This window comes from Diplotaxodon limnothrissa, linkage group LG17, assembly GCF_057381915.1.
Source record: "Diplotaxodon limnothrissa isolate DT_005_m linkage group LG17, D_limnothrissa_male_GT1.1, whole genome shotgun sequence".
Taxonomy (NCBI): domain Eukaryota; kingdom Metazoa; phylum Chordata; class Actinopteri; order Cichliformes; family Cichlidae; genus Diplotaxodon; species Diplotaxodon limnothrissa.
Genome location: NC_140612.1, coordinates 8135514 through 8157768, shown reverse-complemented (window position 1 = coordinate 8157768; position 22255 = coordinate 8135514). Strand labels below are relative to the sequence as shown.

Below are 22255 nucleotides of genomic sequence, written 5' to 3'. Positions count from 1 at the left end.
TCCCAATTTAATTATTTTCATACTGGTTGATTTATCCATCTGTCCATCCATCCATACATCACATCCTCTATGACTCGCACCCACTAAGAGTAATGATTTTGGGGAAGGTTACACCCTGCACACCTTGGATACCGGTCTTTTGCAGGAATAACAAAGAGAGACAGACAACTATTCACACTCACTTTCACACCTATTGCCAATTTAGAATTGCCTGTTAACCTAACCCATGGATGTCTTTGGACCATGGGAGGAAGCCAGAGTACCCAGAAAAAGGTTATGCAAGCACAGGGAGAATATGCAGGCAGAAAAGACTACTGGAGGGATCACCTTCAGATTGTTTTAGATACATTCCATGACCTTAGAGGATGAATGTGCATGACTTGGGTAATACACATTTTGCTAACAGTGTAACAGTTTGTGGACTAACTTACAGCTGGATCACATTTGTAATTTAGTCACTTATTTAGATGCAAAACAAATGACATTCTCATCATCATCTGCTTGTGTTGGGTATCATATTAGCATGCTGACACACTAAACTGTGATTAATATAGTAAACACTGTACCAGCTAAGCAGAAGTACGAGTTTGATAGAGCTGCCACTGTAGACTTAGTCTTATTGGACAAAGAATGCTGCAGCTGCAACAAGCCCCCTTCTCGAGGCCCTTTGAGTATTAACAATATTTAATGGTTGCAGTTGATGGACCAACTCAGTGGTGTCTTTTTGTACTTTTCAATGGTTCATTATTTCAGCTACAAGTTGTGTACTGTTAACTACTAGCAGCTTTGAAACGTCATTCAACATTTTCTACATAGAAATTTATTTTAGTACAGGAATTTATCTCATAGTCAGATTGAACTTAGTGGGCTTAGTGTAATTTACAAGAGGGTTGATGGGTGACACAAACTGTTCTTGTTTTTTTTGTTTTGTTCCTGTTTGCCTTCCGGTCATACGGCCCAGCGAGGGGTGTCTGTTGCCATGTTTCTTTAGAGGTTAGCAGTGAGTGCTTTCTATTGATTTCAAACATTGAAAACAGTCATTGATTGGCTTGTGTGACCCAGTAACAAACTCCCATCAAATCCCCACAGCGATTTTCCCCGGCTGATTATGTTTTATTTCATTTATTTATTTTTTAAGACCACTGATGGTTTTAATATGTAATACTTTGTTGTGCTGGTAAAAGCCAATTATAACGCCAAGAATTGCCTTTTGTCTTGTAGATTAAACAAAGAATGGATCAGCACATGTAATTCAGTTTATAATAGGGCTAATTGGCTGTATTTTATACTTCAGTTTTTATATTATGCTTCCATTGTTCTTATTTCCTTTTTAGTTTTTTCCTTTTGTTCCCACTGAACAAAAAAACATTTCTTGGTTTTGAAACGATTTAACTAAGTTCTACATAAAGATTTTTAGCTCTCTGTCACAGTTGAATGCCATTTAAAACAATTAGATATAAAAAATATTTGTGATGCACGTTGATATTCCAGCAAAACTTCCCAAACTTTAAGCAGACACTACTGCGGGTTAACTTGAAAGGGATACATTCCCACTTGGTTGTAAAGAGACCTGGATTATTAAGTAGCAGTGCTTTGCTTTGGGGCATGAAATATGCTAACTGATTGGTTCTCTGCTGAAAACAGTGCAGCACTGCTTGTTTTTTTGGAAATACGAGTTTAACTGACACACGTTTGAACCATAGTGGCACGGCAGTGATATGTTGACACTTCCGTTTCCTAAAGGTGATATAAAGGTTTTTACAAGTCATTCTTATGATTGGCACCATTATTGTTACCACAGACTAGTTATTTTCAGAATCATCATAATCGGATGATGTGAAATGTCTCTCAGATGCAAATTTGGTGGGTTTTCTTTTGTGTTGTTTTTTTAAAGGTGGACATCAATGCACTAAAAGAGAGAATTACACAGAGGAAAATTGGTGGATAAAGCAGTCAATAAGAAGCTCGTCACAGCTCATCACAGTAAATGAAAAGAGTGATAAACTTTCTTCGTCTTTTATTGATTTATTGTCTCAAATAGAAATTAACTTCAGCCAACTTGTCAAGTATGTGCACATTGGTTGTGTACGGCCAGCGATGTTGGTGGCCTTTTCTTTGCGGTCCACATGTTCTATATGCCATTGTAAGTGCAGTAGGAGGTAGGGCTGAACAATATATCGCATTTGCGATAATATCGCGACATGATCAAGTGCAATTTTCTAACCGCAAAGGCTGCGATTATACTCTGGACATGTCCAAATTCATGGGCTGCATCCTCCTGAGGCCGCATTTGTAGACCGATTACGTCACAGCGACGCGCCGAAGGCTGTCCAAATTACTACCATATCCCAGAATTCATAGCGCGGCCCAGCCAAACTCCAGTTTCCAACAATGGCGGCCGCTACTAAGTTTTAAAATTACTCATACTAATCTTTCTGGGTCACAAAATAAACTTTTAACATATTTTCAGGCGAGAAAGTAGTTGTGTAAACATCAAATATCTGCTCGGTTTATCAAGATATCCCATATTTGCAAAAGTGCTTCGACGTTTTCAGAGGCGTCTGCTACCCACCAGCTCGACAGCTAGCCGGGAGCTCGAGGGTTACTGATGCGGCCGAGAACGGCACAACTCCCGGCACATCATTTTCAGATCACCGCGGAGTTTCGCTGCTCGGGTTAAACGTAATATATAAGTCACTTAGACAACCTAAAAATGTTATTGTTGGGCTTTTTTCAGTGTTTTGTTTGTTCGTGAGTAAATCAGTTTGGCTGAGATTAAAGTTATTAGATTAGATAAAATAAAACTTTATTAATCCCCCGGGTGGGTTCCTCCTTGGTTTTCACACAGCTGACTAAACGTCAAACAGAAAACTTATTAAACAGAAGTATGAGACAGTCGAGAATTTACGCCAGTGTCTGGTTATATTTTAGATAGCAAGAAGCAGACGGCCGAGTTTATTAAACTCCACCGAGACAGCGGTGACGCTAATCAGAACTAGACCGTCCAATTTCACGCCTTTAAACTTTAAAGGCGTGTTTGTGTGTGTGTTTATACAATTGCTATTATGTTTGCACTTTATGTGTAATGTTACTGACTGCAGAGATCAGTAAGCTGTGTGTATTTTTTATTTATTAGTTTTATTTATTTAATATTATTTTTTAATTGAATGACTGTCTAGTAGTTCACAGATGTCGAAAAACTGAGTGTGGTAAAGCCACTGATTTTTTTTATGTATATTTCTGCAATCTGCACATTGTACTGACTTTCATTTTAATGTTTACACCAGGGTTCCTTGTCAGCACTTTATGCTCAGATGTTTGTAAGCTAAAAATAAACTATTGTGTATGTTCAAATATACTGTTGTGATTGAAGAAGTTAAATAAAAATGTCAGTCATCAATTCATGCATCACCTCATGTCATCATAACAGAGGTCTGTCTTCCAGGAAAGAACAGTTTAAAATTAATGTAATATAGTATTGGCCATACTATATGATGTATTGCTTGTCTTTGTTTAATAATACAGAAGACAAAGACCTTAAAAAATAATCGCATATCGCATCGCAATCGCAATATTGGGGCAAAAAATCGCAATTAGATTATTTTCCATAATCGTTCAGCCCTAGTAGGAGGCAAGTGTTATAGTGTTATATATTGGGCTGTTTAAACTTTATTTTTTCATTTTTTTCAATTAGAAATTGATACTGTTATATGTAAAACAAAGAAAATAAGTGAATTATCAAATCAAAAATGCTGGACTCAGCAGATGTCTGTATCTTCTGTTGGAAAATCACTGTTGACTAAGTAATTAATTATTCCCCTTTTTGATGCGGTAACCAGAAATGATTATGACCACCACATAGTTAACATGCTGTTGAGTCAAGTCTGGAACATATGTGTGCCGGTGTTTTTTCCATCAAGGTGTGATTTTTAAAACTGGCAATTCAAAGGACACTCTTCCATGGGCTTTCAATATTGCAGCTCTTTTTTGATATAGACTTGCCTATAGCTCACTCTCTGTCTGGTCACCTCTGAACTGTTGCCTGTGTGTGTTCTCCTCTCATAGAATCTGATCAGTGGCCTGTTCATATCCTTCTTCTCCCCCAGATTACTTTACTTTGCTGGAATGTCCTTTTTTTATTTCTTATTTCCTCCTGTCTTTGTTGCATCTGCCCCTTTGTGACCTTTGTGCAACAGAGGCTCCTCTATTAAAGAAGATGGGAAGCTTTTTGTGTTTGTGTGCGTGCATGCATGTGTGTGTGTGCGTGCATGTGTGTATGCTTGCCATCTAGATCCCTGAAGCGTACAAGCTTTGATCTCTTTCTTCACTTCACCGTGTGCGTCCGGAGACTAGAAAGACTGCTAACTCATCTTGTTATGTTTGTCTGTGTGTGTGTCTGTGTGCGTGTGTATGTATGTTTTCATTAAAATTAGGAGGTGTGGTGCTTTCTCTGGGCTGAATGAAGCAAGTCTTGTCATATCTGTGACTAGCATCGCATGCTGATTGGAGATGTTACAACATTCAGCCTTAAGTCTCAAGACAGACCTTGATACAATTACACCCCACCCCCCAGTGTGTAATATAGAACAGATCTGAAAAATGTTCTCAAACATAGTTTAAAACTGCACTTGTGTGATATGAACGTGCACACTTTTGTCATCATTTTAAATCCTTGACTTACAACAGAGTAAGAAGAGTTTCTGGGTCATCTTTTTCTTGGTTCAGTCACATATTGTTCTTTTTCATGCTGTGTTTTATTTTCATTGTGTCCACAGTGGAGTTTTTTTTCTTCACAAAGGAGACACTGTGTCTTGTGTAGATGTAGCAAATTGGCTTATAAAGTCAACTAAAACAAAGTCAATATATCAGGATCTCTTGTGACAGTGGTCTGAAAAAAACCCCCAAAAAACAGAATATGTGCAGTCATAATTTTTTCATTTTTTACTTTTAGAAGTTCAATCACAGACATGTACTCACTTAACTAGATTAGTAGCTGTGGTGGGTGTGTAAGCTCACACTCGCCTTTTATTACAAACCGGTTCCAGCTCTTTTTCGATGGTTGTTGAGTCACTGACAAAGAGGAGGACTCAAGGTTCACATTGGGAAAGGTCTGTTAGATGTGTGTTTGCACATTTTCCAATTTGCAACTGTTTAAAAGTGTGTCTGTGAGTGATGGAGGTGCTATTAGTGTTGCGGGTATATAGTGATGAATAGAGTTGTCGTGATACTAGAATTTAAAACTTGATACCGATACCCAGGAAAATACTCAATATTTGACACCTTTTTTTTAATAAAGGAGGAAGGAAAAAATGACAAAAAATCAATAGGGTTTTCTTTTTTTTTGGTAAAGATTAGTACAATACAAATCTAACATCAATCACAATGTTTTTGAGTAGTCTGGCATATAAAGTAATGTAACGTGGTGCAACCCCCCCCCAAAAAAAAGGACAATAATATTTATAGGTGGTTTGAGGTAGTACTGTGCCTCTCACGACTTTGCACTTTTCTTTACTGATCATCTGATGAAAAACGTATCCTCTTCCTTCTAACTTCAAGCCATATTTTCTAAACTGGGGCTCTAATACACAAAAAAGTGCTTAACCATGCCTATCTATTCTTGATATTATACCAATTGCTTATTATTAGTAAATTGGCTAAACAACAATAGCTGGTTACAAACTAACATTTTGCTTTATGTTGGGTTTGAGTGTCCTAAAAATCCCTCCGATAAACCCTTTAATTTTTTCACTCTTGCATTTATTTGCTAAGGAACAGAGTCCAACAACATTAGATACACTTCAACCAAAGTTTCACTAACACTAGGCTATTAGCAGCTAACAGTGCTATGAGCCTACAGCAGTGCTAATTTTCACTGACTCATCTCTTCTTATTTGACTCCTTTCACAAAGTTTTAAAGCCTTGAGTAAATGGACATGGACACTATTGTCAGCCTACACTTAATGCAGACAAATGGCAGCCAGAGTTGTTTGTCCTACAGTGGCCACCATAGCCAGGATTATGCACTTGAATTGGGAGGGGTAATAAAACAGAACTTGGACAGCTAGTGGAGAAATTTGTCACACTGTACCTTTTAACATTATCCGCTAGCCACAACCTCAATGATGACTTAAGAAATGGCTAATGTTGCTATCTGGTAATTGCAAACATATAAATGGTTAAAGGTATCAATGCGAATGGGTATCTGAACTGATAGTAATTCTTATTAGTTTATTATCACTTAGTATCTTAGTACTGTTTCTTTCAGACATAAAATGAATTTTTATAAGGGAAAGGCTAAGAATTAATGAAAATTTATTTTAAATTTGGTTTTAAGATTGATTTATTTTTTGCCAATTGACAGCAAGGAGGAGAATATACCATAAATGTCTAGTAGGACTTGGGGACATTGCATGCCTTGGCTATCATTTCAAACCTGGAAATCTTCCAACCCTTGCTAAGGTCTGCTCTTATTCTTCTTTCAAGTTGAAAAGTTGGTCATTCATCATTCATGATCAGATACCCATCAGTCCATTAAAACTACAAAGGAGAGATTCAAGCTGGAAACACATTTTGCACATTTCCACAGAGGATGAAAAAAATAAATATAACCCCCATTCAGGAGGTTAGAGGGTTTTTGTCAGCCACTGGCTTCTGTAGCTTCTTTAAGCTTGAGTGCAGGTTTGGTATCTTTGCCAAAAGCTATAAATATTTAATGACAAAGTCCTCTTTAATATCATCCTCTGCCTCTGTATCTTGTGTGTCTTTATGTTACTCATCCAGGTTCTGATTTGCCGTAACTACATGGGAAACATGGACATAAATGTGATCGACCAGTTCATGCCCATTCTGATGAAGAGAGAAGAAGACGCTGAGATGACGCCGCTGATCAGCCATGGCTCCGCACACTTCATGTGGATCAAACACAACAACCTTTACTGTATCCAAAGAGAGTTTACTGCTGCGTGATGTGCTCTGTGGTGCCTGCTAAAACGAAGCCTTCACTGCAGACACTATAAATATCTATGTGAATTCTCCACTTTACCACAGTATAGTTTTCCATTCTGGCTGACATTCCTGCTTTAGTTCTTCAAAGTGACAGCCCTCCCATCAATCATTTACAGCATGTAATACATATACCTTAATTGCATCTTTCCAGGACAGATCTATATGAAGTCCTGTGTTTCAGGTTGCTTCTGAGCTTCTCCACTTAAAAAATTGAACACAGGTTCACTATGATGTGTTATTCACTGTCTTCAATATTCCACACTCAGTCTTACTCACACATTATTAATTCAGGAACATATTCCAGTTGTTAGTAGTATTCCCAGTGCACTGCATTACACAGCTGAGCTCTTTTACCACCCTGTGGCCATGTTTTTAGTTGCTTGAAAGTCTCACACATTCTGTTAACTTTCAATTATGCTGCATTCGTCTCATAATCACTCCCAGTAAAGAATAAAACATGCCTGCTTCATGTCTTCTAACAGATTAAAAAACGTTTGCCTCTTGTAGATAAAACTTTGTTTCTTAACAGTTTTTTTTTTCAGTGGTGGCAATCACTAAGAAGAATGCTAATGCTGCTCTCGTGTACTCCTTCCTTTATAAAATAGTACAGGTGAGTGTGATGTTTACAGTTCATACTTTTTATTCCAAGGATGGAAAAGTTGCATTTGCATTATGAAGTCGTCTGATTTTCTATGTAGGCAATACATTTGGTTTGATCTATTGATGAAATGCAGGAACAGTTGGTGTTTCTGCACCGACAGTCTTGGTTTTTGGTTTGGGTTTTGTTGTATTTCTTGCAAAGTACTTTGTGACATGTACGGTAAAACAACAATGGCACTCACAGAATACTTCCCTCCCAAACTCTTACATTTATAAGAACGTGACCTGGAGTGGTACCACATTGTAATAGACTCCTTCTTTGATCTCCACCTCTACCTTTCCAACACATTTCAGGAAATATGGCCTAGTAGCTGTTTCGCATAATTCTGCTAGCAGACGGCCAGATAAACAAACAGCTCTTTTCTTGCTAGAGGAATAAATGTAACCAGCTCATTGTATAAATTATTGGAATAGGTCTTAATAAACTGCAGTATTAACCAGTTGACTATGAAGTGTAAGCGTATCTATTTGTTTTTCCCCTATACATATCTTTTCAGCACTGATATATGAAAAGATAATAATAAAAATCTTACTGTGGGATAGTAATAACATACAGTATGTGTGCACTCAATGTAAAAAGTACTGCTCAGCAGCTTGCATAGGATTTTTCATAGTAGCTGTTTGTATTTCTGTTTCTAGGTATTTAAGGAGTACTTTAAGGAGCTTGAGGAGGAGAGCATTCGCGACAACTTTGTGACGGTGTACGAACTGATGGACGAGGTGATGGATTTTGGGTTCCCTCAGACGACTGAGAGCAAGATCCTACAAGAGTAAGACAAATGTCACACAAGTTGACAACAGTCCACAAACCATTGCGCCACGTCTGTTTGTTCAAGTGTAAAAACTCAATACCTCAGACTGGGAAGCATTTTAGATTCAAATAAATAATGAGTCAGCACTTTATCGAAATATGTAAGCATAGACGGAAATACAGTAAATACAATTAGTAATGCAAAAAATACTATACAATTCTAATGAGCTTAAAAGTTAATATTTGGTATGACCACCTTTATTCTTCTACACAGCCTGAACTCTCTTAAGCAGCTTTGTAGTCATTTCTTCTTGAAGGACATTCAAACTCTTCTGTAGATTTTGGCTGCCTTTTTTTTGAAAATTTCGTGCTGAAAATTAAACTTCCGATGGCATTGCATGGCAAAATCTGACAAGCTCTCCAACACCACTGACTGAAATGCTTTCCCAAACCATGTCAGAGCCTCCACTGTTTTTTACAGACAACTGTAGACACAGTAGTATCTCTTGTCCTCCTCTGTACATTCCGATAAAAATTTAAACCAAGAATTTTACATCTGGATTATCACTTCATTAGACCAGTTGTCGCTGATTTTCAGCCCAGTACTTGAGTAATTTGGCATACATTGGCCTTTATTCCCTGTTTCGCTTCCTTAAAAATGGCTTCTTGGCAGCCACTCTTCCATTGAGGCTATAGTGAACAGTAGTAGTTCATCTCTCAGTTCCAGTTTCAGGTCTTTGCTGAATTTCATATTTCCTAAGGACATGGCATGTCTGGTGAAGATATTTTTATTTAATTTTTTTCCTGCCACTTCTTGTTTTGTCCTCCACTTATCCAATTTCCTCACATTTTTGAGGTAATGCTGCATACCATGGCAAGACATACCAGGTTTTTGGCACGTGGTTCTTTGGGAATCACCTTGTTGGTGCAAAGATACCATTTTATGCCTGTCAACCCATATGGAAAAGAAATAGTAAAAACATATATGATTTCATTATATAATTTTTCAAGGGATCTTATATGTGTTTTCACTCTTGTATGCTTTTCATACAAGTTTCATACAAGACAGATACAAACTTTATAAGATTTATATATATCTTTTCCATATGGGGAAACTGTGTTATCTTTGGTATCTGTTCTAGATTCAACTGGAGAAATGGGAGCAAATGATGTGTTTTTGCGACAGGCTGCTGGTAACAAAGTGTTACCAAATTTAAAATGGAGTCCGATGGACCGATCCGATATTATGTATCTGTATCGATCCGATACTGACCTAAATTACTGGATCGGATATAGGAGAGAAATAAAAAATGTAATCCGATCCGAAGTATCACAAAATAACCTCACAAAACGCGCTACTTGGCGTAACCCAGCTCAGCGCATCGGAGCAGTATGTGTCACCTGATAGAGCGGCTGTTGTCTGCGAGACATGTCGGTGGTCTGGTGGAGCATTTGGAGCATTACGTGCTTCCAAACCGCGGCATTCCATCTCAAAGAAAACTATCCCAGAGAAGTAAAGTGTGTAAGTGCATCTCTGAATGGTAAATGGTAAATGGCCTGTATTTATATAGCGCTTTTACTAGTCCCTAAGGACCCCAAAGCGCTTTACATATCCAGTCATCCACCCATTCACGCACACATTCACACACTGGTGATGGCAAGCTACATTGTAGCCACAGCCACCCTGGGGCGCACTGACAGAGGCGAGGCTGCCGGACACTGGCGCCACCGGGCCCTCTGACCACCACCAGTAGGCAACGGGTGAAGTGTCTTGCCCAAGGACACAACGACCGAGACTGTCCAAGCCGGGGCTCGAACCGGCAACCTTCCGATTACAAGGCGAACTCCCAACTCTTGAGCCACGATCGCCCTCTGAATGTTTGCATAGTATTTCCACTTTAAGCATAACAACTGATATATATGGAGCCACAGCTGGACTGGCCATCGGAGTTCCATATTGAGGCGAAAAGGAAGCGATCTGTCCCGTACTTCAGCTAGAATTAAAAAAAGGCACGAAAAAAGGCTGGAGTTATTCTGTCTTTGCTGCACAGCTGCCGTTCTTCTCTCATTCTCTCCCCCTTCCTCCCCTGTTGCTACTTCAATCATGGAACTGACCAATGATCTTTTCTGTCGCAAGTCCCGTCTTACTTGTTTGTTTATCGCCCACTTTGCGCCAGAAAGAGGAGACCAGCGGATAAAGAACAGCTGCTTGATAAGCTGTTGTTAGACTTGATTTAATATTAATTTCTAGTATCAGCTGATGTTTGCTGGAGCCATGGCTGTAAAAGCTGCTGGTCATGATATCCGTTTGGATATGTCGTGAGAGGGAAACATGAATATGAAACCAGGAGATGTCCTTACTGAATCATCAGCTGAACAGTGATGGACAAACAGGTTTACCTGTTATGTGACATGAATGAGTGGAAGGGAAGCTATGAACTGTTTCTGAGAGACAAATAACACCAGGATCCTTTTCTGTGTAGCTGACAGCTGGTAACTGTGCAGGTGCGGATCTAGCAAAGTTTTGCCAGGGGGCCAGGTAGGGCATTAACAGGGAAAGGGAGGCACAAAAAATACTTTTCTTTGTTATTTCATTTAAAATGATGAACTTTTAATAAATAATTATCTGAATCTTACAACCAAAGTGGTCATCTGATTAAATGTATAGAAATCCATTATTGTATATAGTAACTATTAAGTCTAATATACATCCTAGTAATCTATAGTACTTTTTCCTATGGGAAGGTACCATCTGTGCAGTCTGCAATTCTGTTGTAGAAAGATGTTGAATCTATTTAATTATTCTTGAAAAATAATTTATTTCTGTGCATTTGTTTTACACGTGCATTAAATTAAAGTTGATTATGTCGATTAAGCATTGTGAGGTGAAGGGTGGGGGGGGGGGGTTAATATTTTTGCTGGGAGTTGGCAAACCTATTAGTTAGGTTGTTTAATATTTCTGCTAAGTACTCTTTAAGATACCAGAATAGGGATGATGGTGCAGCTTTAAGTTTATTAGATTGATCAGTTTTGCTGAACTATAAAATATTTTGGGTGCAGTGTATTTTTTGCATACAAGTATAACAGAATAGCTTTAGTGTTTTGGTTTTTAAAACTTGAGAATGAACAAAATGTAGCAACATATTTATAAAAAAATTGTTTTATTGATTAAAAAATACACTATATCGGATTCATATCGGTATCGGCAGATATCCAAATTTATGATATCGGTATCAGACATAAAAAAGTGGTATCATGCCATCTCTAATATTATGATACAACACTGGTTCATCAACTGAGTTATGTGCAAAAGAAAAAAAAACATTCCAAAAATGTCCACGTCTGAACTAAAAATGAGTGAAAAAGCAGCCAATGTCCAAAGAAAACTGAAAACCCTCAGAAAGCCTTGAAGGACTATTGCAAAAGAGAAAGCTCCTTGGAGGTAAAATATAAAGAGTGGTGAATAAAGATTTTTGCATGGTACGGTATATTTCTTTGATATTTGTGTTTAAACTATTTTGAAAGTATTAGCTAACCTTTCATTAAAAGAAAAAGGAAAAAAAGACATCATGAGTGGCCAAACGCGACAGTAATAAAATTTTAATACATTACCTTTGTCATTGCAACACCATCAAACTCTGTCTTTTGATATTTTCTCAGAGAGACACCCAGTGGCAAAACTTACACTCTGTGCAGTGGAAGTAAAAGAGGGCTTGTAGAAATTGCTTTGGTGATTTTATATTGGACAAACGGTGAAACAGTATGGCATTTAAAATGAACACTAATCAGGCTGATGAGGTGAAAGTTACAAACTCTCAAAGGCCATAATTGCTGCATTCCTGTCTGGTTTTAATGTAACCACATTTACTCAAGTGGTACCTGTATCATCCATCAGGGAACAAAACAGGAGTTTTTCAGCGAGGTAACAGCTTCATATTTCATGGTGCAAGTTAGCGGGAGAGAGGGAATGAGAGCAAATGATGATTCTGTTTGAAGTGCTCTAGGCCATTTTTTTTCTTCTCATTCAACTGAGCACAACTGGTGACTAAAATTGTAATGAATGGCTCAGCTTTATACACTGAGTGAAATGAAGTGAAGCCACTGCTATTCTTTGGACCACTCGTGCTTTGTGTTTGAGCTGTACACAGGGTTGTTTTGCTTTTACCCTCCTCATGGCTCCACAGAGAGACTTTTGTTTCCAGGAGAAGGATCAACATTCACTCTGAAGCCCACAGCACCACAGGCACATAGGCTGTTAGTGTGTGCATTTTATTTGATTATTTTATTTTGCTGTGAATATATTGTGCACACAATTTCTTTGTCTTTTTTTTGTTATTGCTATTAGCTGCTGCTGTAACAATTTGTCACCATCTTTATTTACAGGGTGCTTTATCAGAAACTTTCACATTTGCATAGTGTATTGTTTACCTTTTTCATGTTTTATGTGTAGTAATACATGATGGATGTTTAATTTAATGTGGTTTTTTTCACAGAGGTTTGGCTTTGGCTACGTGTGTGTGTGTGTGTGCGTGTGCGAGCGCGTGCATGCGTATGAGTGTCTGAGCGTCTGAGTACTGCTGATAATTACCAGGCTCCTGTTGGCACTCACACACAATGACACCATCAGCTGGACACACTCAAGACACTCAGACAGAAATCCCTGCTCTTCTCTTCCCCAAGGAGCCATACAGTTGTTGTCTCTCACACACTCTCTCTTTCTCTCTCTCTCTGACACACACACACACACACACGTTCTGTCTCTCTGTCTGCAGGCTACTTCAGTTCTCTGACCTTTTCATGCCCCCAACACTGCTCTTCTCTTACATTTTAACACTATCTACCTGGCAAGAGTATAACTGTGTGTCTGTGTGGGTGGATGCAAGTGTGACTGGAGGGTTGCGCATGCACGTGAGTGAGTTCATGTGTGCACATACGTAGAAATCTTCATCGGCGTGTAGGCGTGTCTGTGTGTGTGTTTCCTTTGACTGCTATTGTTATGCTAATCCATCAGTTTGCTGCCAAATCAGCTTCCAGACCCTTTCATTAGCATTTCTGAGGAGAATCAGGGCAAAACAGAACAAACAGCAAAGCAGCAAAACAATCCGGCGTCAACCCCAAACCCACTTGTCGCCGCCTTTCATCTCTCAGCACTTACAGACTTTCCTACATGTCAGCATGCATTCAAGACCCGCTAGGTTGGAGGAACTAGGGCAGAAAACACAGAAAAATCTTCCGCCTCAATCCGTCAATCAATCCAAAACTTGTTTATTTGGCACATTTTGTGGATGAGATTAGATAGAAAATTTAGATTTTAAGGGAAAGCAAGACTCTTTTTGTTTAGCAGGATTTCACACAGTTAGAAATCACACAATCTCACAGACAAGTATGTTTAGAACAATCGTAGTTAAATAGTTTTATAATAAGAATAGTAAGACTTAGCACAGAGAGCTGCCAAGAAAATCCTTCAGTTTTGGAGGCTTCACAGCAAGTTTTGTTTATTTTTGTCCTTTTTTGGTGTTGTCTGCTAAAAAAGGGGAAATATTTTAGATGGCATTTTGTGTAATAAAAAAAATACTACATTTAAGCAATATTGTCTCCTTGATGCTAAGAAAAAAGTGTTTATTGCAGGCTTGAAGAACATCTTTTTAAAAAGTTAATTTTCTGGACAGTATTTTTATACGTTAGCCTTTAGAAGTAACACGTCTCCTTACAAGATTACTGCCATTAGCATTAGTCTGTTACTTCACAGTGATACGTGACAAAAGCAACTAGGGCTGAACGATATATCGCATTTGCGATAATATCGCGACATGATCAAGTGCAATTTTCTAACCGCAAAGGCTGCGATTATACTGCGATTATAAGGCTGTCCAAATTACTACCATATCCCAGAATTCATAGCGCGGCCCAGCCAAACTCCAGTTTCCAGCAATGGCGGCCGCTACTAAGTTTTAAAATTACTCATACTAATCTTTCTGGGTCACAAAATAAACTTTTAACATATTTTCAGGCGAGAAAGTAGTTGTGTAAACATCAAATATCTGCTCGGTTTATCAAGATATCCCATATTTGCAAAAGTGCTTCGACGTTTTCAGAGGCGTCTGCTACCCACCAGCTCGACAGCTAGCCGGGAGCTCGAGGGTTACTGATGCGGCCGAGAACGGCACAACTCCCGGCACATCATTTTCAGATCACCGCGGAGTTTCGCTGCTCGGGTTAAACGTAATATATAAGTCACTTAGACAACCTAAAAATGTTATTGTTGGGCTTTTTTCAGTGTTTTGTTTGTTCGTGAGTAAATCGGTTTGGCTGAGATTAAAGTTATTAGATTAGATAAAATAAAACTTTATTAATCCCCCGGGTGGGTTCCTCCTTGGTTTTCACACAGCTGACTAAACGTCAAACAGAAAACTTATTAAACAGAAGTATGAGACAGTCGAGAATTTACGCCAGTGTCTGGTTATATTTTAGATAGCAAGAAGCAGACGGCCGAGTTTATTAAACTCCACCGAGACAGCGGTGACGCTAATCAGAACTAGACCGTCCAATTTCACGCCTTTAAATTTTAAAGGCGTGTTTGTGTGTGTGTTTATACAATTGCTATTATGTTTGTACTTTATGTGTAATGTTACTGACTGCAGAGATCAGTAAGATGTGTGTATTTTTTATTTATTAGTTTTATTTATTTAATATTATTTTTTAATTGAATGACTGTCTAGTAGTTCACAGATGTCGAAAAACTGAGTGTGGTAAAGCCACTGATTTTTTTTTATGTATATTTCTGCAATCTGCACATTGTACTGACTTTCATTTTAATGTTTACACCAGGGTTCCTTGTCAGCACTTTATGCTCAGATGTTTGTAAGCTAAAAATAAACTATTGTGTATGTTCAAATATACTGTTGTGATTGAAGACGTTAAATAAAAATGTCAGTCATCAATTCATGCATCACCTCATGTCATCATAACAGAGGTCTGTCTTCCAGGAAAGAACAGTTTAAAATTAATGTAATATAGTATTGGCCATACTATATGATGTATTGCTTGTCTTTGTTTAATAATACAGAAGACAAAGACCTTAAAAAATAATCGCATATCGCATCGCAATCGCAATATTGGGGCAAAAAATCGCAATTAGATTATTTTCCATAATCGTTCAGCCCTAAAAGCAACTTGTTGGAGCACTTTTGTGTTACCAAACGTGACAGTACTCTGAAGTCGAGCTATGAAGTATTATTATCCATATACACACAATGTGAATACTTTCAGTGTCAAGGGGATCTTCTTTGCTAGTAAGCAGCTGTGAGGAAAGGGCCAGAGACAGAAACACTGCTAGCACATTAGGGAATTTTTATTTTATTTGTTTTATTGAAAACAAAATGAAACGGCTAATATAATACAATATTTAACAGAAATGGATTGCTTATTAGGAAAAAAAACCCAAGATCACAAAAACAAAACTAAACTAAATGATTGATTTTCAGAATGAACTCATTAGATTAAAGTAGTGTTTAGTACTTTAAGTAGTTACAGTGTAACACATTATGCCCAGCGATTTGATGTACCTGCACTTATAGAACATTGTACTGAAGTCACATTTCTTTTTAACTCTTCACTGATGCTGTGCATTCATACAGCTCACACCCACAGCCAATTTAAATTCACCAGTCAACCTAGCATGCATCTCTTTGGACTATGGTAGGAAGCTGAGCCAATCAGGAGATTAAAACCGGTAAGCGTTATTCTGTGGGGGACAGCGCTAACTACCACACCACCATGCTGCCCAGTACTGTTGAGTGGTTGGATCAGTGGCTTAGATGGCACTAATAATACAGGTTACATTCAATATATTCCTGAAAAGTATGAAAGGTGAAATGATAAACATTGCATACCTGCTTTAGAGATTCTCATTTTCAGCAAATAGAGATTTTTGAGGTTTGGAAATGCACCTGGAGCATTCAGGTCATTGATATGTGGTTTTATCTAAGGAAAGCTTGAAGGCCTGAGTGGGAGAATGAAAAGATGAGAGACGGCTAAACGGAGGAGGAGACAGAGGGGAGGAGAAAGTGTCAGAGTAATGAACTCAGGGTGGAGATAAGGGGCTGCTTCAGAGAGTGCACTTTGGATCACTGTCAGTCTGTCTTTTTTGTGCCAATGTCAAAGAAACTGATTAAATTCAATTTAAGCTGATACTTCTTCGAAGTACGATGAACTCTAATTTCAGTTTCTCCTGCCAAGTACCAGCATTTAATCATTGTGAATAATAATATACTCAGACACTAACATATATCTAAATACATACAATACAAAAATGATTAATAACCCTTCAACTGGAATAACTGTTTACACTTCATATTCTGGGGGGAAATAATTGGGAGGCAGAAATATCCAGACAGCTCTGCAGTGGGAATGAGGCCACTGAGAGGTAAACAGTGATGGGGGGCAGGTGTTTCGGTAAAAGAGGCCTGGTCACATGATGTATCATAGTGCAGCTCCCTCTTATTCTCATGACGAGTCATTATACATCCCTGGAGTCGAAGAGGACCGGTGAAACAAAGCTTTACAGCTTGGTTAAGAGCGATGAGGTAATGCAGTGCTCTGTTCTCGGGTAGAGGCAGAATAGTTACATGTTAAAATGTATAATGAGTTTATTGATTTGTTCTTAGTACAGTTAATATTAGACCTAATTTAGAGCAGTATATGTACATCGTTGACATTTTTCAGAAGTTGCACCATTAAATATTTTTGTCATCAGCCTACCACTTAAATTATGTAAATGTATGTGTTTACTGGGAAAGGAGCTTTCTGTGTCGGTGTATCCTGAATAATATCACCCAAGTGCCATAATTCTCTCTTAGTATTGAGCATTTTTAGTGTTTTTTAGCACATTGGTTTGGTTTCACATCTGAGGTTTTGATTCGGCTTGGCCAGTCTTAGTAAGCAGAGGGTGGCTCATTTCCGTAGACAAGATCTCTGTCTTAAGACTCTAATTTAACTTTCAGTACCAAAGAGCTGACTGATTATCTGCAGAATGCAGCAGCAGCTAAAGACTTGGATGGTGGCATTAAAACTAGAGCTGAAAACAGAGTATGTGTATATAACTGAGCAGAAGCATGAATCCAACTTTAAAGGCTTTACTTCAGCCAGTAACAGATCATCTTTTGTCCATCAGAATTTTCCTAAATTGTGTCAATAAAAGGCCTCTAACCTCCATTATTTCTGTCAGTGCATCCTAACACAGTTGCAAGCTACAGAGAAGCCTCAACAAATCAAAGAAAACTGACAAACTTGCTTCAAGATGCGTTACACGCTGCAGGTTCGGTTCCTTTGAATCAGCTGTCCCAGTCTTTCCTCATGGCCCAGTAGATACTCGATTCGTTGGTTCGTATTTACCCAGCCAATATGTCATTGTTTAGTCTCATGTAAACAAATGCATGTATCGCATTATTATCCGTGGCTACAGCCCCAATTGATTTATGTAAATCTGTTTTCTAATTACGTTCATGAATAATCTTCGTACAGCACAAATACAAAGCTCCTTTAATTTATCCACGCTTGAGTAACTCATTTTTTTAAAGTCGTGGGGTGCGATTAATGCAAAGCGTAGAAACGTTCCTCAAGAGAGATTTGGTTCATGTTGCTAGATAAACACGCTGTTTGTTGCCATTTTTCATTTAGATATATTTGAGTTAAGGATCTCGCTGTTGTTCTTAGGCCTCTGAGAAGCTGTCAGTCTTTAGAGGAGATTAAATTATAATTTCAGCCTGCTGCAGTTTATCATGGTACTCCTCCAAAATTAGAAAGTGCTGCCTCTTTCCCAGACACCTTCATGAAGGCTGCGATCATTAGTTTTCAAACTAGCTTGATGAATGATGTACATGGGTTTTCAGGTGTCCTACTCAGCAGGATTACAGACTGACTTTGAACACAACTTGAGCTTCTCTCTGCCTTTGTCTCCTTCAGGTACATTACACAGCAGGGCCATAAGTTAGAGGTCGGGGCACCGCGACCTCCTGCCACCGTCACCAATGCTGTGTCCTGGCGGTCAGAGGGCATCAAGTACAGAAAGAATGAAGTGTTTATGGATGTTATAGAGTCAGTAAATCTTCTGGTGAGTCAATATCACTGCATCATAAAGAGCTGTACAGTAAGAATGTTCATTTCCAGCCATGCGGTGACCATGGTGTCATCAAAACAAATGTAATGTACATAATATGGCTCTTTATCATTAGAATTTATATATATTTTTTCACCATTGAATTCAGTTACAGGAAGTAAACTAACATAATAGAAAACACATGACTCTCATTTTAATTTCACTATCAGTTCGTACATTGTTCAAACACCATTATCCGTTTTTTAAATCCATTGTCTAAAATCGCTGGATTTTCTCAAGCGGTTCAAATAGACTTGGCTTCCTTGAGGCTAAGTGGATGTGCGTTACTGCTAAAATTATCTTCCCTTGAATTGAATCGCTGAGTAAATTGTCTCTGCATCAATAATCATCCATTCTGTTCCAGTGCAATATTTTTGTTGTGTTTTCATTGAATGACTCAGTTTATGTCTAAGGTTACTCAGTAAATCAAGCAGACAAAATACCTCAGGACAAGTCACACACTATGTTTCTTGTGAGTGAGATGATTGTACAGCATTTTTAGTTAATTCATGGTCTAACTGCTGGAAAATAGAAAGGTTCAAATGCCCACCTGCTTTATTTCAGTAAATACTTGGTGAAAAACACTTTTCTTAACTAAAAGTATGTAAATGCTATCATCCAAAATATTTCATTACATTGTAACTTTCCCTTTCTTTACAGTTATTACATTCCCCCCCCCCCCCCCCCCCCCCCCCCCCCACCACCACCACCACCGGGCTTAAATGGACAGTAATACCACGGTGTGCAAATGTGATGTTGTCAGGCTTCATGACCCAATTAGAAGAACTTCTATTTTTATTAAGGTCTAAGATTTCCTGCAGCAAAAGAAGAAGACGTTTGAATACGTGAACATGCTGCGTCTTCAAATGCACAAAAGAATCAGATCTTCTCTCATGTGCCTCGTGTTTGAGGCAACACCTCAAGGACAATCAAGTTACAACTGCAGTTATGAGTCATGGAAACTAATTTGGTGGAGGTGTTCAACCACTACACAGGGGTGTAAAAACCAGTAACCGCTTCCTTCTCTGTGAACAGGGACTTTTTTTTAATGTTGACAGAGTTTTATTTCTTTCTTTTTTTATTTTGAGGTATTTTCTGCTTTATTGAAGTAGTAAGGAGTAGAGCAGGAGAAGACACAGCACAGGGCTGTGGGTTGGACTCACACCCAGGATGCTGGGTTTTAGCCATGTGGTAAATGGTTGCCTCCTCACCCAGTGAGTGAAACTAGCACCCCAACATTTTTTTTTTAGTCTTCCTCACCAGTGTTTTACTTACAGTTCTTACGCTGCATGCTAAAAGACTTTCTGTTTTGTCCCTCAGACTGTGTGCATCCTCTGAATGGTTAGGTCGATTGGTTTGTTGCTTTCTTCTTCTGGGAACTACATATCTGAAAAGTGTAATTCTTCAAATAACGAATATGTATTTGTTTCAAGAAAATTGTAATTGTAATCATCAGACTGAACTTCCACAGCTGCAAGGGGCAGATTTGACTGTGTAGCATATGTATTCACAGAATCTAAACAAACTAATGTTAAAATTTATTTTCTTCTCTGTAGGTGAGTGCCAGTGGCAGTGTCCTGCGCAGTGAAATAGTGGGTAGCATCAAGCTCAAAGTGGTCCTGTCAGGGATGCCTGAACTTCGACTGGGCCTCAATGACAAAGTGCTGTTTGAGCTCACAGGCAGTAAGTAACAGTCACCCACAGCCATTTGTGTCACTAGAAGCCTTTATTACAGAGCTGAACACTCGTGCAGGCAGCTGACAGAATGAAAAAGGATCAGAATCCCTGTATATCTGTGGATTTATCTCAGTATTATACATTTAAAAACAACATCCAGCACACATAAGGGTTGTAGCACTTGAAGTCAGTGAGGGAAATTTAATTGGAGCTGGACCTGCATGTGTTTACAGTAACTTTTAAACATTATTATGTACCGATCAGGCATAACATTATGCACGCCTAATATTGTGTTGCTCCCCCTTTTGCTGCCAAAACAGCCCCTGAAGGTGTGCTGTGGGATCTGCCACCAAGATGTTAGCAACACATCCTTTAAGTCCTGTGAGCTACAAGGTGGATCAGACTTGTTTTTCAAGCACATCCCCACAGATGCTTGACTGGAATGAGATCTGGGGAATTTGGAGGCCAAGTCAACACCTCAAACTTGCTGTTGTACTCCTTGAACCATTCCTAAACCATTTTTGCTTTGAGGCAGGGCGCGCTATCCTGCTTTCATCGGTGGTCAAGAGTACTCTTAACACTTTTCTATTAGAATCAGCATTGACATTTGCAGTAATTTGAGCTACAGTTGTACACGGGCCAGCCTTCATTCCTCACATGCATCACTGAGCCTTGGCCATCTATGTCCCTGTTGTGGGTCAACCACTGTTCCTTCCTTGGACCTCTTTGATAGATACTGACCACTGCAGACCAGTAACAACCCACAAGAGGTGTTGTTTTGGACATGCTGTAGACTTACACTTGCCCATTTTTCCAGCTTTTTGTCCACATCGATTTGGGGACAAAATGTTTACTTGCTCTTTAATATACCCCACCCACTAACAGGTGCCAGGATGAAGAGATAACCTGTGTTATTCACTTCATATGTCAGTAGTCATAATGTTTTGCCTGATTGGTGTAGTATGCAGTCTATTTGTTGTAACTGATGAAATGACAGTAAGCCTCTAAACGATCAGTAGAATGCTTTATTGCTTTTTGATACACTTTCTACTTTGTTTGGTGCTGGTTGAGCTTTTGGCTTTTCACTCTCCCCTTGAACTCACCCTCAAGCTTTAGCTCCTCTTTCTGCCTAAATCCCATGCATAACTCTCTTCCTACCTCTACCTCCCCCTCTCTGCCTACCAATTTTTCCACCGGTGTTTCCCACTGCTACATCTTTTCTCGCCTACTCCTGCACATCCTCCTCCTCCTCTTCCATCTCTTCTTCCTCCTCTGCTTTGCCTTCATTTCTTCCCCCCCCTACTGTTTCTAGTGAAGGGGAAAGGCTCCTTCACTGTCTACCCTCTTTGCCTCTGCGTTAATCCTCACCCCGGGCTACAGCCCTGCAGATGAAAGGTGAGGGTCCGCGGCTATCCTATGCAGCCCACAATCCCCCTGCTGTGTGTAGGAGTCTGGGAAATAGCATATCCTCAGAAATAATGATCAGAAATAATGATCAAACAGACGCACTGGCAGATGCAAACACACACACACACACACACACACACACACACACACACACACACACACACTGTTAAATATTAAAAAGTGTTTTGCACTCTCATCTCCTGCAGTTACATTTTACATATCATTTCCCAGTCATTGGATTATCATAGTTGCTTGGTTTGTACTTTTTAGTCACAGCTTGATGCAGACAAAAAAAGAAAGAGGAAGTATAAATCATTTAATGCTGCCCTCCGCTGGTAGAAGTCCAGAACTGTCACCACACGGAGCTGAAATAACCATAACACAAGTCACTCCTGTGTTATTTACTGACTGAAAGCAAGCAAACAAAATCATTTCTATCCCTTGAATGTCCACAGCTGCTCGCATATTCTCTAAGTAATTCAAAATTCTCTCTCAGTGGCCTCAATGGCTTGTTTAAAGTCAGTGGAGTTTTAGGTTTTGAGACTGTGTGGATTGGGTAAAAATGACAGACGTTTTCAAAGCAGCCCATATAATCATAT

The 22255-nt window shown here is 38.9% G+C and overlaps 1 protein-coding gene across 1 annotated transcript in view; it reads left to right on the top strand.

Moving 5' to 3' along the window:
- Positions 1 to 22255, top strand: part of ap1m3 (adaptor related protein complex 1 subunit mu 3) — a 34944-nt gene that overhangs the window by 3820 nt on the left and 8869 nt on the right. The window contains exons 2-6 of the mRNA XM_085375816.1: positions 6781 to 6937; positions 7548 to 7615; positions 8305 to 8435; positions 18380 to 18527; positions 20129 to 20255. Coding sequence (XP_085231942.1) covers positions 6781 to 6937; positions 7548 to 7615; positions 8305 to 8435; positions 18380 to 18527; positions 20129 to 20255 — 631 coding nt within the window. The remainder of the gene's footprint in view (positions 1 to 6780; positions 6938 to 7547; positions 7616 to 8304; positions 8436 to 18379; positions 18528 to 20128; positions 20256 to 22255) is intronic.